Source organism: Mustelus asterias, chromosome 18 (genome assembly GCF_964213995.1).
Source record: "Mustelus asterias chromosome 18, sMusAst1.hap1.1, whole genome shotgun sequence".
Classification (NCBI taxonomy): Eukaryota; Metazoa; Chordata; class Chondrichthyes; order Carcharhiniformes; family Triakidae; genus Mustelus; species Mustelus asterias.
In genome coordinates this window covers 82,166,129-82,184,321 of record NC_135818.1, presented here as the reverse complement: position 1 = coordinate 82,184,321, position 18,193 = coordinate 82,166,129, and the positions used below count along the sequence as shown (strand labels likewise).

Sequence of the window (18,193 nt, the reverse complement as noted above, 5' to 3'; positions counted from 1 at the left end):
GCATTTTGACTGTATTACTGACAATATTCAATCAGCATTGTGACTGTATTACTGACAATATTCAATCAGCATTGTGACTGTATTACTGACAATATTCAATCAACATTGTGACTGTATTACTGACAATATTCAATCAGCATTGTGACTGTATTACTGACAAAATTCAATGAGCAATGTGACTTTATTACTGACAATATTCAATCAGCATTGTGACTGTATTACTGACAATATTCAATCAGCATTGTGACTGTATTACTGACAATATTCAATCAGCATTGTGACTGTATTACTGACAAAATTCAATGAGCAATGTGACTTTATTACTGACAATATTCAATCAACATTGTGACTGTATTACTGACAATATTCAATCAGCATTGTGACTGTATTACTGACAATATTCAATCTGCATTGTGACAGGATTACTGACAATATTCAATCAGCATTGTGACTGTTACTGACAATATTCAATCAACATTGTGACTGTATTACTGACAATATTCAATCAACATTGTGACTGTATTACTGACAATATTCAATCAACATTGTGACTGTATTACTGACAATATTCAATCAGCATTGTGACTGTATTACTGACAATATTCAATCAGCATTGTGACTGTTACTGACAATATTCAATCAACATTGTGACTGTATTACTGACAATATTCAATCAGCATTGTGACTGTTACTGACAATATTCAATCAACATTGTGACTGTATTACTGACAATATTCAATCAGCATTGTGACTGTATTACTGACAATATTCAATCAACATTGTGACTGTATTACTGACAATATTCAATCAACATTGTGACTGTATTACTGACAATATTCAATCAGCATTGTGACTGTATTACTGACAATATTCAATCAGCATTGTGACTGTATTACTGACAATATTCAATCAGCATTGTGACTGTTACTGACAATATTCAATCAACATTGTGACTGTATTACTGACAATATTCAATCAGCATTGTGACTGTATTACTGACAATATTCAATCAACATTGTGACTGTATTACTGACAATATTCAATCAACATTGTGACTGTATTACTGACAATATTCAATCAGCATTGTGACTGTATTTCTGACAATATTCAATCAGCATTGTGACTGTTACTGACAATATTCAATCAACATTGTGACTGTATTACTGACAATATTCAATCAGCATTGTGACTGTATTACTGACAATATTCAATCAACATTGTGACTGTATTACTGACAATATTCAATCAGCATTGTGACTGTATTACTGACAATATTCAATCAGCATTGTGACTGTATTACTGACAATATTCAATCAACATTGTGACTGTATTACTGACAATATTCAATCAGCATTGTGACTGTTACTGACAATATTCAATCAACATTGTGACTGTATTACTGACAATATTCAATCAGCATTGTGACTGTATTACTGACAATATTCAATCAACATTGTGACTGTATTACTGACAATATTCAATCAGCATTGTGACTGTATTACTGACAATATTCAATCAGCATTGTGACTGTATTACTGACAATATTCAATCAACATTGTGACTGTATTACTGACAATATTCAATCAGCATTGTGACTGTATTACTGACAATATTCAATCAGCATTGTGACTGTTACTGACAATATTCAATCAACATTGTGACTGTATTACTGACAATATTCAATCAACATTGTGACTGTATTACTGACAATATTCAATCAACATTGTGAATGTATTATTGACAATATCATGTCGGATTTCTGATCGCCTCACAGGCTCTATACAGCAGTGAGCATTGTCAGTGTATTGTGGGCATTTTCGGGCAGTGTTGTAAGCGGTCTCTGGGATCCATTCTGTCGGGAGGCAGTGACAAGCTGCAGACAGCAGGGGCTCCGCAGCAGCAGCTCGCCGCCAGTGAACAGGTTAACCACTCTGCCCCAGCTCCGGCTCCAGCTCCAGCTCACACAGGCGTGAACAGGAGGAGGAATTTAGCATCAGCCCCCAGGAGCCCACCCTGAGGCTGCCTGTCAGCCAGAATGTCACATTCACACAACAGCAGCTCAAACACACATCTGCCCAGGTGCCTCTGTACTGGGGCCACTGCATGAATATAGAATGAGTGTGTGATTGGGACTCGCAGCAATGGTTCCCTTTCTAGCTGCTCAGTCTGAGGAAGGGGAGGAAATGGACTTTAACCCAAATGGCGTTAACATTTCACTAAAGTGCGCACCATCGCTGTCCATTATCCCCCCAGCCCGAGAGCCTGTGAGCAGACAGGGGGTTCCGGGAAAAGATAGATTGATATAGATTCATCCCACAGCCGGCCCTTCAGCCCGTCTGCTTCAAGCCACCCCACTCAAACCCGCTCTCCACTCCTGTCTGTTTGGTTACTCCTCTTTTGCTGAGGTGAATATCTTGCATCCCATCCGCCCCCCCCCCTCCCAACCCCAGTGTGTCCCTCAGAATCAGTTAGCTCATCAGAGATCAGTTATCTATCACCAGAGAGAGATCTCTTCAATCTATACCCCTGCCTGATAAAATCAGGTAATCATCCAGAGAGAGAGAGGGAGAGGGAGAGAGGGAGGGAGAGAGGGAGTCAGGGAGAGAGGGAGTCAGAGAGAGGGAGAGAGAGAGAGCTAGAGAAAGAGGGAGAAAGGGAGTCAGGGAGAGAGAGGGGAGAGTCAGGGAGAGGGAGGGAGTCAGAGAGGGAGGGAGGGAGAGATGGGAGAGAAAGAGTCAGAGAGGGAGAGAGGAAGTCGGAGAGGGGGGGGGGAGTCAGGGAGAGAGAGTGAGTCAGAGAGAGAGGGAGAGTCAGGGAGAGAAAGAGAGGGAGAGTCGGGGAGAGAGAGAGAGTCAGAGAGAGGGAGAGTCAGGGAGAGAGAGAGTCAGAGAGAGAGGGAATGAGTCTCAGAGAGAGGGGGAGAGTCAGGGAGAGAGAGAGGAAGAGGGAGATAAAGAGAGCGGATCAGAGACAGTGAGAGAACAGAGAAAGAAAGAGACAGAGAAAGAAAGGCAGACAGTGAAAGAGTAAGAGTAAGAAAGAGAGTAAGAGAAAGAGAGTGAGATAGTCACAGAGAGTGTGTCAGAGAGAGACAGAGTGAGAGAGAGAGACACAGTCAGAGAGAATTAGAGAGAGTCAGAGAGAGAGATAGGAAGAGAGATATAGTCAGAGAGACTCAGTCTGGAGAGACTAAGAGAGAGGGAATCAGCTGAGACTGTCAAAGGGGAGAGGAGGCGAACTGGAGAGAAAGCTCTTTGAAAGATCTGCCGAGTGGCCTCCTCCGGTGCTGCCTAGTGTATTAAAGCCACCTCCCCGACAAGCAGTTGTACAGGAAGCCACTCGGTGCTATATCAGTGCAGGTTGCCACCAGCGCTAATGTTATCTCAATATCTGGAGTGAATTTAAAATAGATCTATTAAAAAAAACAATGTTTCATACAACAGGGACAGGGGTACCAAAAGAAAAAACACAGATTTATTCCAATACTCCCTTTACCTTTTGCTCTTTGCAGATTGCATTCCCCCATTCCAGGGAATATTCTCCAAATCATTAAAAATAAAGTGTGCATCTGTGAGAAAGACGAGCTGCGGTTTGGCAATTCGAATCCAATGATACAAGGGTTCAGGGAATTGGCAACAGATCCAAATTGGGATGAGGAAAATATTCTCATTAACAAAAAAGACACACACACACACACACACCGCGAGTTACAATCGGGGTTACACACCCTCAGAGGATGAGATACAAGTGCGATTTATTCACCAAATATAAATCATCATAGAAATCATAGAAACCCTACAGTGCAGAAACAGGCCATTCGGCCCATCAAGTCTGCACCGACCACAATCCCACCCAGGCCCTACTCCCATATCCCTACACATATTACCCACTAATCCCTCTAACCTACGCATCTCCGGACACTAAGGGGCAATTTTAGCATGGCCAATCAACCTAACCCGCACATCTTTGGACTGTGGGAGGAAACCGGAGCACCCGGAGAAAAAAGGATTGGTTGCAGACTAGGAGAGAGAGAGAGAGAAAGGAAGATAATTGCAAGTCTACAAGGGGAGGGAAGCAGGGAATGCCTGACATATTGGATGGGGAGGGGGGCAGGCACGGGTATGTTGGACCGAATGGCCTCCCTTCTGGCCTGATTCATATCCAGGGCTGCAGAAGGACTCCTGGATCTGATGAACTCGCTGGCTGTGATTTACCGAGAGTGGGAGGCGGTGGTTTATAGATACCCCGACACACTTTGGTTCCCCCACGACTCAACTCACCCTCACTCCAGCTCAGTTTAGCGGATGCTTTTAAAAAGGTTTATTTTCTCATTGCCAGCCTGGCCCCAAACCCCCTCCTTTTTATTGGCAAAAAAACCCAAACCTCACAAGAAATAGAATGCTTCAGTTTGTACGCCTCAATCCGGAGTGAAACTCACCAAAAGAAAAGAGGGAATATTTGGATTTCTTTAGAAAATAATCAAAAAAAAATTGTTGGGTTTAGGTTATTATCCACATTCAGAAGTGAGCATCTTCCAGTGTGGAGCTGTCAGATAGCGTAAGGAACATGGGGTAACTTGTTAAATATCGCAGGGTGAAGACAATCTCTCTCCCTCCCCTCCTCCCACCTCCAGGACACAAATACACAGCGAGCAAGAACTTCGAGCCACCCCACACCCTCAGAGGTGGATTTTAAACTCATTTTCCTACCCTAACTGCACATGAACAGAGCCGACAATACTTTTTCCGGAGGGGGGAAGGATAAGGGAACAGACAAGTTTGCAAGATTTCAGCAATATAAAATTTAGATAGATAAGATAGATAGATAGATAGAAACGCACCGTGGCCGCCCCGCAGAGAGGCTGGAGAACGGTAGATGGAGATAGGCACTGAGTGGTGCTTGCTGCCGTGATAATGATGCTCATGGTGGGAGGAAGAACCGGACGAACTCCACACGGTGCTGATGAAGATGCATCCCAGAGTCAAGGACCAGATCCAGGGCGCTTGCGGGGGCCAATGTCTGGGTGGGAGTCCGGCTAAGATCCTCAAGTGCATGGTCGGCGCAGCGAGCAGCCCGCGGGCACACACACAGCACGGCTCCCAGGCGAGAGGCAAGGTTCATGGTGGTAGCAGACCCATCTTCCTTCTTCCTCACCTCCCTCCTTCCCCCTCTCTCTCTCTCTCTCCCTCACTCACACTCTCTCCCCCTTCCACCCACCCACCCACCCTCCTCTCTCTCTCTATCTCTCTCCCCCCCCCGCCCCCAGTCTCTGGTTATCTTCCCTCCCTCCCCATCCAACCACATTCAAAGACCAAAAAAAAAACCCCAAGAAAATAAATTCAACACAACCACAGAGTCTTCAACCAAATCCTTCGGTTCCCAACTCTCAGCTTTCTGCCTGTGCCAGAACTGGGCACTGGAAATGTGTGCTGGACATGCCAGCTATCCGCTCTGTATGTGGCACATCCGATTGATGGGGAGGTTGGAGAGAGAGACACACCACACACCAGACACAATGCACCCCTGAAGAATAGCAATTCAAAAAAAAGCCCCCTTCTCCCCCCCTCTCTCTATCCCCTTCCTCTCGACTCCTGCAATTGTCAAGACCTTTTTGCTGCTTTCTTCTCTCTCTCTCTCACCCACCGCTACCTCAGTTAACAGACTCGTCCTAACTGATGCAGTGCAGAACTATTTAGTTGCTTTAGCTTTCTCCAGTCCGCTTCCCCAGCAACTCAGGATACAAGGGAGTTTAACCCTGTGGGTGCTGGACTGTGCTGACTCAAGTTCCAAGCGCACAGAGCTCTCTCTCTCTGTGCGTGTGCGTGTGTGTGTGGAGAGGTTACAGATACCAGCTCGTTTGAATCAAAAAAACAGAAGCATTTTATTTAACAGGACCACCCCCATCCCTCCACATTTGCAAATCAATCACATTGTGAGCACACTGATTTTGATTTAAATTTGATTTGATTTAAAGTTTATTTATTAGTCACAAGTAGGCTTACATTAACACTGCAATGAAGTTACAGTGGAACCCCCCCCCCCCCCCCTCTCCCCCAAGTCACCACACTGTTCGGGTACACTGAGGGAGAATTTATCATGGCCAATACACCTAACCAGCACGTCTTTTGGAGTGCTGGAGGAAACCAGAGTACCCGGAGGAAACCCACGCAGACACGGGGAGAATGTGCAAACTCCGCACTGACAATGACCCAATCCAGGAATCAAATCCGGGTCCCTGATGCTGTGAGGCAGCTGTGCTAACCACTGTGCCACCGTGCCGCCCTTGCGGCAAATCACCGTGTGTGATTTGATTTATTATTGCCACATGTATTGGTATAGTGAAAAGTAGTTTCTTGCGCACTATACAAACAAAGCATACCGTTCATAGAGAAGGAAAGGAGAGGGTGCAGAATGTAGTGTTACAGTCATAGCTAGGGTGTAGAGAAAGATCAACTTAATGCCAGGTAGGTCCATTCAAAAGTCTGGTGGCAGCAGGGAAGAAGCTGTTCTTGAGTCGGTTGGTACGTGACCTCAGACTTTTATATCTTTTTTCCAATGGAAGAAGGTGGAAGAGAAAATGTCCGGAGTTTGTGGGGTCCTTAATTATGCTGGCTGACAGATTTTATTGAAGGGGAGGGGTCTCAGACCGGGGTGACACACTGGCACAGTGGTTAGCACCGCTGCCACATAGCGCCACTGATTCCTGGCTTGGGTCACCGTCTGTGCGGAGTCTGTACATTCTCCCCGTGTCAGCGTGGGTTTCCTCCAGATGCCACAGGTTCCTCCCACAGTCCGAAAATGTGGGGGTCGGGTTGATTGGCCATGCTAAATTGCCCCTTAATGTCAGGGGGATTAGGAGTGTAAATATATGGGGTTACAGGAATAAATCCTGGATGGGATTGTTGTCAGTGCAGGCTCGATGGGCCAAATGGCCTCCTTCTGCACTGTAGATTCTATGATTCTTTGAAGGGTAATATTCCTACAGAAAATGCTGGAAACCCGCAGCAAGAGAGAATAGAGTTAACATTTCGAGTCTGGATGACCCCTCGTCATCAGGTGCTGAATAGGCTCTCTGCACTGTGGCTCATTCTGACCTAGGGTCATCCAGACTCAAAATGTTGGGCGGGATTTTCCAGCCACACTCGCCCCAAGACTGGAAAATCCTGCCTGAGGTCAACAGACCCTTGCATGGTCCTGTCCCACCCACTACGATTCCCGTGATGGGCGAGACAGCAAAATCTCACCTTTGGCTCTATCCTCTCTCTCCACAGATGCTGTCAGAGCTGCTGAGATTTTCCAGCATTTTCTGTTTTTGTTTCAGATTCCAGCATCCACAGTATTTTTTTTATTATTCATTCGTGGGACATGGGCGTCGCTGGCTGGGCCAGCATTTATTGCCCACCCCTCGTTGCCCTTGGAGGGCAGTTGAGAGTCAACCACATTTCTGTGGCTCTGGAGTCACATGTAGGCCAGACCAGGTAAGGACGGCAGATTTCCTTCCCGAAAGGACATCAGTGAACCAGATGGGTTTTTCCAACAATTGACAATGGTTTCATGGTCATCAGTAGATTCTTAATTCCGGACATATTTTTTTTATTGAATTCAAATTTCACCATCTGCCGTGACGGGATTCGAACCAGGGTCCCCCAGAACATTAGCTGAGTTTCTGGATTAATAGTCCAGCGATAATACCACTGAGCCATCACCTCCTCTCATTTTGCTTTTATCTCAGGGTAATATTCACCACACCCCACCCTCCCACACCAAGATGGTCATCAAAGTGCCAGGCCAGGTGCTTTGTCCAAGATTAGAGGGCAAATGGAGAGCGAGTTGGTGCGGGAGAAGGTGAAATGTGAGAATGGCGGTGGGCCCCTCTCCCTCCCTCCTTCTGCCAATGAATCCTGCTCCTTCTCATATCCGACCCCCGTCCAGTTCCTCCCTCATTGTCCACCTTCTCTCCCGCACCCATTCTCCCACTCGGGGCTGGAGGAGGGTATCTTTCGGGTCACTGTCGGATGTAGTTTGGAAACTGGCCAACCTTTGAGCTGCCAAAATCTGTGCCCACTTGCCGCTGAGCGCCCAGCCTGCCAGTTAACTCTGCCTCGTAAGTGCACAGTCATCAGCACCATCCCAGTGGAACACCTCCGTACCAGTGAAATTTGACAATAACAGTGCGGGTCTAAAACTAGGCTGTCAACAACAGCAATCCAAAAGAAAGACTTGTTTTTAATTAATCGCCTACATCATGGAACTCAGTGACCTTTTTGCCAATAAAAATATGAGGATATGCTCCAAATGTGACTCCTTCCTCACCTTCCTCCCACTGGTGCCCACCTGCACCCCAATCCTTTGGGAGATGTACTACCTCAGTGCTGTGGACCTTCACAGGAATGTAAATGCCACAAAAAGTTCAAATCGCTGATCAATGTTTTCATTGAACCTTTCCAGAGTGTTAGAATCGTAGAATCATGGAACTCCCACAATGCAGAAGGAGGCCATTCGGCCCATCGAGTCTGCTCCGCCATTCAATCACGGCTGATATTTTTCTCATCCCCATTCTCCTGCCTTTTCCCCATAACCCCTGATCCCCTTATCAATCAAGAACCTATCTATCTCTGTCTTAAAGACACTCAATGACCTGGCCTCCACAGCCTTCTGCGGCAAAGAGTTCCACAGATTCACCACTCTCTGTTTTAAAGGGTCATCCCTTTAGCCTGAGGTTGTGCCCTCTGGTTCTAGTTTTTCCTATTAGTGGAAACATCCTCTCTACGTCCACTCTATCCAGGCCTCGCAGTATACTGTAAGTTTCAATACGATCCCCCCTCATCCTTCTAAACTTCAACGAGTACAGACCCAGAGTCCTCAGCCATTCCTAATATGGCAAGCTCTTCATTCCAGGGATCATTCTTGTCATTGAATCATGGAATTCCCACAATGCAGAAGGAGCCATTCGGCCCATCGAGTCTGCACTGACCACAATCTCACCCAGGCCCTGTCCTTGTAACCCCACATATTTACCCTCGCTAGTCCCCCTGACACTAAGGGGCAATTGAGCATGGCCAATCCACCTAACCTGCGCATCTTCCGGACTGTGGGAGGAAACCGGAGTACCAGGAGGAAACCCACGCAGACACGGGGAGAACGTACAGACAGTATACCCGAGGCTGGAATTGAACCCAGGTCCTTGGCGCTGTGAGGCAGATGCTGGTGTTTGGCTCCCAGTTCCCTCGCCAGATCCCTCCGCCACAAAAAGCAATGGGAGAAATCGGTGGGAGTTCCTGATGGGGGGGTGGGGGGGGAGTGCAGCCTGGGGTGGAGGGGATCTCCATCCTGGGCTGAGGGATCCTCCAGAAAGAGTGGGGAATGCTTTATTGCCCCAAATCCTGGCTTCATTCGAGCCACATCGCCGATATTTAATATACGGGACATGTGAGCCTACACATTTGGAGTGGGAGGAGGCCATTCGGCCCCTCGAGCCTGCTCCACCATTCAATACGGCCAAGGCTGATCTGATTGCGACCTCCTGCTGATCCCTGATGACCTTTCACCCCCTTGTTAATCAAGAATCTATCCATCTCTGCCTTAAATTATTCAAATACTGCTCTCACTGCCTTTTGAGGAAGAGAGTTCCAAATACTCACCATGAAAAATGTTCTCCTCATCTCTATCTTAAATGGGGAGGTAGAGTATATGCTTTACCATTCTAAAGACTTACATTTACATCACAACTTCAACAGCTTCAGGGTGTCTCAAAAGGTCTCACAGCCAATCAAACATGGCGTGTGCTCATTGTATGACAGCAGCCAATTTGTACACAACACACTCCCACAAACAGTAATGATCATGACCAGAGGATCTGTTCCGGTAATATTGATTGAGAGATGATTGTTGGTGACAACACTGGGGATAACTTAAAAATAGTGCCATGTAAGCCGTTACGTCCACCTGAGAGTGAAGCCAGGTTCTAGTTTTAACATCTCTTTATAGAAAGATGGCACCTCCTACAGTGTGGCACTCCCTCGGCACCGCACTCGGATGTGTCAGCCTGGGTTATATGTTTGAGTGGGACTCAAACCCTCAACCTTATGTCTTGGAGGCGACAGCGTTACCCCATGAGTCACAGCTGGTAGGACAGTGCTGGGCTGTGCAAGCTCCACATATTATCATTAGCTGGTGGCACAGTGCTGACTCACAGCTCCAGGGACCCGGGTTCGATTCCTGGCTCGGGTCACTGTCTGTGCGGAGTCTGCACGTTCTCCTCGTGTCTGCGTGGGTTTCCCTTGGGTGCTCAAGCTTCCTCCAACGGGCTGAAAAATGTGCTGGTTAGGTGGATTGGCCATGCTAAATTCTCCCTCAGTGTACCCGAACAGGCACCGGAGTGTAGCAACTAGGGTATTTTCACAGTAACTTCATTGCAGTGTTAATGTAAGCCTACTTGTGGCACTAACAAATAAACTTTAAAACTTTAACTTCAGGAGGGAGCCCAAAGGTAAGCTCTTTATTGTCCATCTGAGGGACTCTTGCCAAGAGGTACGCCTTTCTGACTCGTGGTCATTTACAGGGGTCTGCTTGACCAAAAAGGAGACTGAGATCCATTCAATTCACCTTCTGCCAGCCTGGGAGTTTTATGATGCCACAATAATGGAGTCATTGATGAGTGAATGATCGCAATCTCTATCAATAACAAGCCCAGGCATTCGGTGAGGAAAAACTCATTGCTGGAGAGTTTTGGGCATCTATGGTCCAAACTGATCTGTGATGGATGCCGCACCCCCACACCCCTGACACACATACACACACACACCACACACACACATACACACCCCGCACATACACACACCACACACACACATCATGCATCTCGCATCATGCACACACACCATGCATCACACACACACCGCACACACACATCACATGCACACACACACCACACACACACACACATCACACATCACACATACACATCACACATACACATCATGCATCACACACACATCATGCATCACACACACACATCATGTATCATGCATGCCCACACACACACATCATGTGCATGCACACACACATCACGCACACATCATGCACACACATCACACACACACATCATGCACACACACACACATCACGCCCACATACACATCACTCATCACGCACACACATCACGCACACACATCATGCACACACACACATCATGCACACACACATCATGCACACACACACACAGACACACATCATGCACACATACGACACACATACACATGACACACACACACACACAAACACACGCACATCAAATGCCACAAATAACACATCCCAAAACATTGTTAGCCAGAAGCAATCAATCTAATGTGCCTTTGAATGACCCACACAGGGGGATCCATATGGTCCATTGCAATACATACACATGAATAAGAACCCAGATGCAGACCACCTCTGCTGCTTAGTTCTGGGCTCCATTATATAAAATACCTCTTGGGTGGGGGTTTTCTTTTGGTTCTGGGCTGACAACGTTCATACAGTGCAAAACGGAGGCCATTCAGCCCTTTGTTTCTCTGCCGGTACTTTGGTCAAGTGCTCTCTGGCAATTGGTTTGGATACTTTCCCCCTGTGTTTTATTCAGGAAGACTGCGGTCCATGGCAATAATTCTTTGCTCACGATTACGGACACTACAATATCCAGAGGTTGCTCTGTGTGGCGGGTGATTCGGAGGGTGTTATGCCTGAGACTACTGGGGCAGTAGCTCCAAATAAGTCACACCAAAGGCAAGCCGCAGGAACAATTGGGTTTCATAGAATCATAGAATCCCTACAGTGCAGACAGAGGCCATTCGGCTCATCAAGTCTGCACTGACAACTATCCCACTCCAGGCCCTATCCCCACAACTCAACCGCGCGAATCCCTCTTACCTATGCATCCCGGGACACCAAGGGGTAATTTAGCACGGCCAATCAACCTAACCCACACATCTTTGGACTCTGGGAGGAAACCGGAGCACCTGGAGGAAACCCACGCAGACACGGGGAGAACGTGCAAACTCCACACAGACAGTGACCCAAGGCTGCATTTGAACCCGGGTCCCTGGCGTTGTGAGGCAGCAGTGCTAACCACTGTGCTGCTGTGCCGCCCCAGTTTATTGATGAACTGTACTTCTTGCGCTCCAGCCCTCGAGTGGCTGTAGAGGTGGTTTTCCAGACAGGTCATCCCATGCCCCGGGTCACCTGACCTATCCTCTTAAAGGGGCTATGCCCCGCATACGTAACAGAGGGGGGGCAGGGGATGATCTCTGTTTGACAGCAGCTAAACAGGCAGCTGAACGGACACCTGATGTCGGGTCTCTAAGACATGACTGTCCCTCGATCTCCATTTTCCATTGCTACTTGTAGCTTGACTCTCCTGCCTCACCCTCTTTACCCTTTGTTAGCAGTTCAGCTCTTTCCCCTCTTCCCACGCACCCTTCTCCTCCCTGCAGTCTTCCTCTTCACCTGTAAAGTTTGGGGGAGAGGGCGGGGGGAAGGGACAAAGTGTGAGGGGACTGGAAAATTAAATGATACTTCTGCTCTGATGCAACACAATGTTGTGCTCACTGCGAAGGCCCACCCGTTTAGCTGGGTAGTGCCGAGAGTCCCACTCCCAAGGCTTGAGCACAAAATGTCGGCTGACACTCCCAATGCGGCATTGAGTGGGTGCTACACTGTCAGAGGTGCTGTTTTTCAAGTGAGCATAGATCAGCGAGATAGTCAATATCTTTTCCCACAGGTAGGGGAGTCTAATACTAAAGGGCATAGGTTTAAGGTGAGAGGGGAAAGTTACAAAAGTGTCCAGAGGGGCAATTTTTCACACAGAAGGTGGTGAGTGTCTGGAACAAGGTGCCAGAGGTAGTAGTAGAGGCGGGTACAATTTTGCCTTTTAAAAAGCATTTAGACAGTTACATGGGTACGATGGGTATAGAGGGATATGGGCCAAATGCGGGCAATTGGGACTAGCTTCGGGATTTAAAAAAAAGGGCGGCATGGACAAGTTGGGCCAAAGAGCCTGTTTCCATGCTCTATGACTCTATGAGCTGATAAACTGATGGCCTGCCTGTCTTCTCAGGTAGAGTTTGAACTTAAGTCCCAGCACTATTTTGAACAAACGCATCATCCCCAGGCGTCCTGGTCAATATTCTCCCTCATTGTCTCATTGCTTGTTGTGGGACCTTGCTGTGCGCAAACTGTTTGAGCCATTTCCACAGAGGCTACACTTCAAAAGTACTCAACTGGCTGTTACGTTGGGAAAGGGCAGGCGATGGTCTAGTGATATTATCGCTCGACTATTAATCCAGAAACTCAGCTACTGTTCTGAGGACCCGGTTTCAAATCCCGCCATGGCAGGGATTCCAGATAAAAAATATCTGGAATTAAGAATCTAGTGATGACCTATGAAACCATTGTCGGGAAAAACCCATCTGGTTCACTAATGTCCTTTAGAGAAGGAAATCTGCCGGCCTTACTCAGTCTGGCCTACGTGCGACTCAAAGAACAAAGAACAAAGAACAGTACAGCACAGGAAACAGGCCCTTCGGCCCTCCAAGCCTGTGCCGCTCCTTGGTCCAACTAGACCAATCGTTTGTATCCCTCCATTCCCAGGCTGCTCATGTGACTATCCAGGTAAGTCTTAAACGATGTCAGCGTGCCTGCCTCCACCACCCTACTTGGCAGCGCATTCCAGGCCCCCACCACCCTCTGTGTAAAAAACGTCCCTCTGATGTCTGAGTTATACTTCGCCCCTCTCAGCTTGAGCCTGTGACTCGAGAACAGCTTCTTCCCTGCTGCCGTCAGACTTTTGAATGGGCCTACCTCGCACTAAGTTGATCTTTCTCTACACCCTAGCTATGACTGTAACACCTCATTCTGCACCCTCTCCTTTCCTTCTCTAAGAACGGTATGCTTTGCCTGTATAGCGCGCAAAAAACAATATTGTTCATTGTATACTAATACAATAGTGTGATAGTAAATCAAATCAAATCAGAAAATGACTCTCAATGGCCCTTGGACAACTAGGGATGGGCAATAAATGCTGGCCCAGCCAGCGACGCCCATGTCCCACAAATGAATAAAAAGTGAAAGGACGATGCAAGTTTTGTTTTTTCCTTTTGTCAGACCACAACATTTGGGTTTAGCTATGCTACACCTCAGGGTTTGAAACTAATATTCGCTCATGACCCTGCAAGTCAAAGTACACTACCAGCCCCGCAATGCCACCTGTGAAGGCGGAGAAATGAGGCTCTTTATTCCGGATGCTCCCCCCCCCCCGCAAGGAAAGATTTAAAAAATTGTGAGAAAAGCAACAAGCAAAGCATCTCATCCCTTCTCCCTCCGCGGTGAGCGGCTGGAAAGTCTCACGTGGGAGGCAGGAGTTGCACTCTGTCGCGGGGAGAAAGACGCCAAGGTGAGGGAAGCGCAGGAACTGGGAACTCTTTCGGGCTCTCACACCCTCAGCGCTCTCACATACACGGAGTGCAAACTGGTGGCTCGCTGACAGCCAGCCATTACATAATACCTCATCTCCAGCAATGTTTAAATGTTGCGTGATTAGCGAATTCTGAATGAGACAGAAGTGTTGCCTTCATTATCAATAACAGGCCATTGAATCAGTCTGATGGTCCACTTGTCTTTGACACTCAGCTGTTCTGAATTAAAGGGGAACTCCGCCCCGCCCCCCTCCCCCTCGGTTTTACTACACAGTGCCCACCACCATTTCACAACATCAGAAGGAGAAACACTTCTCGGTTTTAATCCCCCTTTCAGTCATTTTTCTGTCTCCACCCCCAAAAGCCGACACTTCCTGTTTCTGCAGCTACAGTTTCACCAGCCCAATTATTTCCTGGAATTTGGGCATCACTGGCAGGGCCAACACTTGGTGCCCATCCCTAACTGCCCTGGAACTGAGTGAGATTGAACCCCCAGAGGAAGAGCTTGAGCCTCTGGATAGTTGGCACGGTGACATCACCACCATACCCCATGTGGCCATTCTTCACATGTGAGGCTATTCTGTCACGAGGAGCGGCAGAAAACTGGCAAGGCCTTGTGTTTACCTGATATTACCCATCAGCACCAAGCTTCCCACCCCTCCACACCATTAAAACCATCTTATTGTTTTCAGGTCCATCCATGGGCTCAACCCCCTTCCCCCCCTCACTCTCTCCCCTCCCTCTCTCCCTCCCTCTCTTTAACCTTCTCCCTCTCTCTCCCCCTTTCCCTCCCACACCTCTCCTTCTCTCTCCTCCCCCTCTCCCTCCCCTTTCTCCCACCCCTCTCCCTCCCCCTCTCTCCCACCCCTCTCCCCTCCCCCTCTCTCTCCCCACCCCTCTCCCTCCCCCCTCCCTCTCTCTCCCTTCTCTTCTCCCCCTCTCGTTCTCTTTCCCTCCCCCTCTCTCTCTCCCCTCCCCCCTCTCTCTCTCTCCCCCTCCCCCTCTCTCTCCCCCCCTCTCTCCCTCCCCCTCTCTCTCCCCGCCCTCTCTCTCTCCCCCTCCCCCCTCTCTCTCCCCTCCCCCTCTCTCCCCCCTCTCTCTCTCTCCCCCCTCTCTCTCTCTCCCCCTCTCTCTCTCTCCCCCCTCTCTCTCTCTCCCCCCCTCTCTCTCTCTCCCCCCCTCTCTCTCCCCCCCTCCCCCTCTCTCTCTCCCCCCCCTCCCCCTCTCTCTCTCTCCCCCCCTCCCCCCTCTCTCTCTCTCCCCTCTCTCTCTCTCCCCCCCTCCCCCCTCTCTCTCTCTCCCCCTCCCCCCTCCCCCCTCTCTCTCCCCCTCCCCCCTCCCCCCTCTCTCTCCCCCTCCCCCCCCCCCTCTCTCTCTCTCCCCCTCCCCCCTCCCCCCCCTCTCTCTCTCCCCCTCCCCCCTCCCCCCCTCTCTCTCTCCCCCTCCCCCCCTCTCTCTCTCCCCTCCCCCCTCCCCCCCCCTCTCTCTCCCCCTCCCCCCTCCCCCCCTCTCTCTCTCCCCCTCCCCCCTCCCCCCCTCTCTCTCTCCCCCTCCCCCCTCCCCCCCTCTCTCTCTCCCCCTCTCCCCCTCCCCCTCCCCCCCTCCCCCCCTCTCTCTCTCTCCCCTCCCCCCTCTCTCTCTCCCCATCCCCCTCCCCCCCCTCTCTCCCCCTCCCCCCCTCTCTCTCTCCCCCTCCCCCCTCCCCCCCTCTCTCTCCCCCTCCCCCTCCCCCTCCCCCCTCCCCCCCTCTCTCTCTCCCCTCTCCCCCTCCCCCTCCCCCCTCCCCCCCTCTCTCTCTCTCCCCCTCCCCCTCTCTCTCTCTCCCCATCCCCCCTCCCCCCCCTCTCTCCCCCTCCCCCCCTCTCTCTCCCCCTCCCCCCCCTCTCTCTCCCCCTCCCCCTCCCCCCCCCCTCTCTCTCCCCCTCCCCCTCCCCCCCTCTCTCCCCCCTCCCCCCTCCCCCCCTCTCTCTCCCCCCCTCCCCCTCCCCCCCTCTCTCTCTCCCCCTCCCCCCTCCCCCCCTCTCTCTCTCCCCCTCCCCCCTCCCCCCTCTCTCTCTCCCCCTCCCCCCTCCCCCCCTCTCTCTCTCCCCCTCCCCCCCCCTCTCTCTCTCCCCCTCCCCCCTCTCTCTCTCCCCCTCCCCCCCTCTCTCTCTCCCCCTCCTCCCTCCCCCCCCTCTCTCTCCCCCTCCCCCCTCCCTCTCTCTCCCCCTCCCCCCTCCCCCCCTCTCTCTCTCCCCCTCCCCCCTCCCCCCCTCTCTCTCTCCCCCTCCCCCCCTCTCTCTCTCCCCCTCCCCCCTCCCCCCCTCTCTCTCTCCCCCTCCCCCCCTCTCTCTCTCTCCCCCTCCCCCCTCCCCCCCTCTCTCTCTCCCCCTCCCCCCTCCCCCCTCTCTCTCTCCCCCCCTCTCTCTCTCCCCCTCCCCCCCCCCTCTCTCCCCCTCCCCCTTTCCCCCCCTCCCCCTCCCCCCCTCCCCCCCCTCTCTCTCTCTCCCCCTCTCTGGCCCTCCATCTCTCTTTTCTTCCTCTCTCTCACCCACCTCTCTCTGCTTCCCTCTCCCTCTCTCCCTGTAATCTCCTCCAGATCCTTCACACCCTCTGTACTCCTCTGATTTATCTCCATCCTATGTCTCTCTGCCGTTGATGGCCTGGTCTTCAGCTTGTGGACTCTAATCTCTGCAATGTCCTCTCTGCCTCTCTCTGTCACTCCCTCCCCTTTGAGACGCTCCTTAAAACGCACTTCTTTGACCAAGGTGACCCTCCTTTCACATTTCTTTACGAGTCTTGGCATTGAAGCAATCTCTGATAACTCTTCTGCCATGGGATGATGTAATAGTTTAAGTGTGTTCCATAAATACAAATTGTTGATTTGTTTTATTTCGTCCTTTAATTAACCCCATTTGTAGTTCAGGATTTTAAAAGACCAATTGTGAAAAGAATAATTAATGGCCCAGCTGAGATGATCAGTAATGACCAGGGGAAGAACCCTGGGCCAATGCTGATGTTCACAGGTTTAAAACTCCAATTCATTGTGTGTGGGAAATTAAAATCAGAAAACACCACAGAATCTATATAAATCATATCAACCTTTCAACACTCGCTGAGCACTGGACATTGATCCTGTGTAATTCCTTCACATACACAGCAGCAGCATTTCAATGCACTGTACAGCGCTTCCCCCATCCCGCGCTCTATTTATTGAAGGTGTGAGGGGTTCGAACTGCACGCTGATGAATTGGAAACCAACTACTGCTGCTTAACCAAGGTCAGTTAACTCACACAGTTCTGCAAGGTAAGGCCTTTGCCAAGTGGCCGTCGGGGCTATATGAGCTTGTGGGGGGGGGGGGGGGGGCGGGTTACAGGATTTGGATGGGGGCAGGGGCATTTGGTGGAGAGGAGGTGAATTAGCCAGAGTTCATGCTCCTGACCTCTTTCCGGTTAAACATTCTAAGTCTGCAAGTGTGTGTGTTTGTCAGTGTGTCTTGTATGTGTTTCTGAATGTGTTTATCAGTGTGTGTGTGTGTGTGTGTGATTGTCAATATGTGTGTGTATGCGCTTTTGTGTGTCAGTATGTGTGTTTGTGTGTGTGTGTCAGTATGTGTGTTTGTGTGTGTGTGTCAGTATGTGTGTTTGTGTGTGTGTGTCAGTATGTGTGTGTGTGTTTGTGTCAGCATGTGTGCGTGTGTGTCAATGTGCGTGTAGTCAGTGAGTGTGTGTCATCGTGTATGTCAGAGTGTGTCAGTGAGTGT

At 49.8% G+C, this 18,193-nt stretch overlaps 1 protein-coding gene across 45 annotated transcripts in view; it reads right to left on the bottom strand.

Annotated features, from left to right (window-relative positions):
* Window positions 1–18,193, bottom strand: part of nrxn3a (neurexin 3a) — a 1,279,906-nt gene that overhangs the window by 562,639 nt on the left and 699,074 nt on the right. For 2 of the 45 annotated variants that reach the window (XM_078234445.1, XM_078234446.1), the window contains exon 1: window positions 4,841–5,141. The exons of the other annotated variants lie outside the window; for them this stretch is intronic. In XM_078234445.1, coding sequence (XP_078090571.1) covers window positions 4,841–5,054 — 214 coding nt within the window. In that variant the 5' untranslated portion in view covers window positions 5,055–5,141. Of the gene's footprint in view, window positions 1–4,840; window positions 5,142–18,193 lie in introns of those variants that run through there. 45 annotated transcript variants of the gene reach the window in all.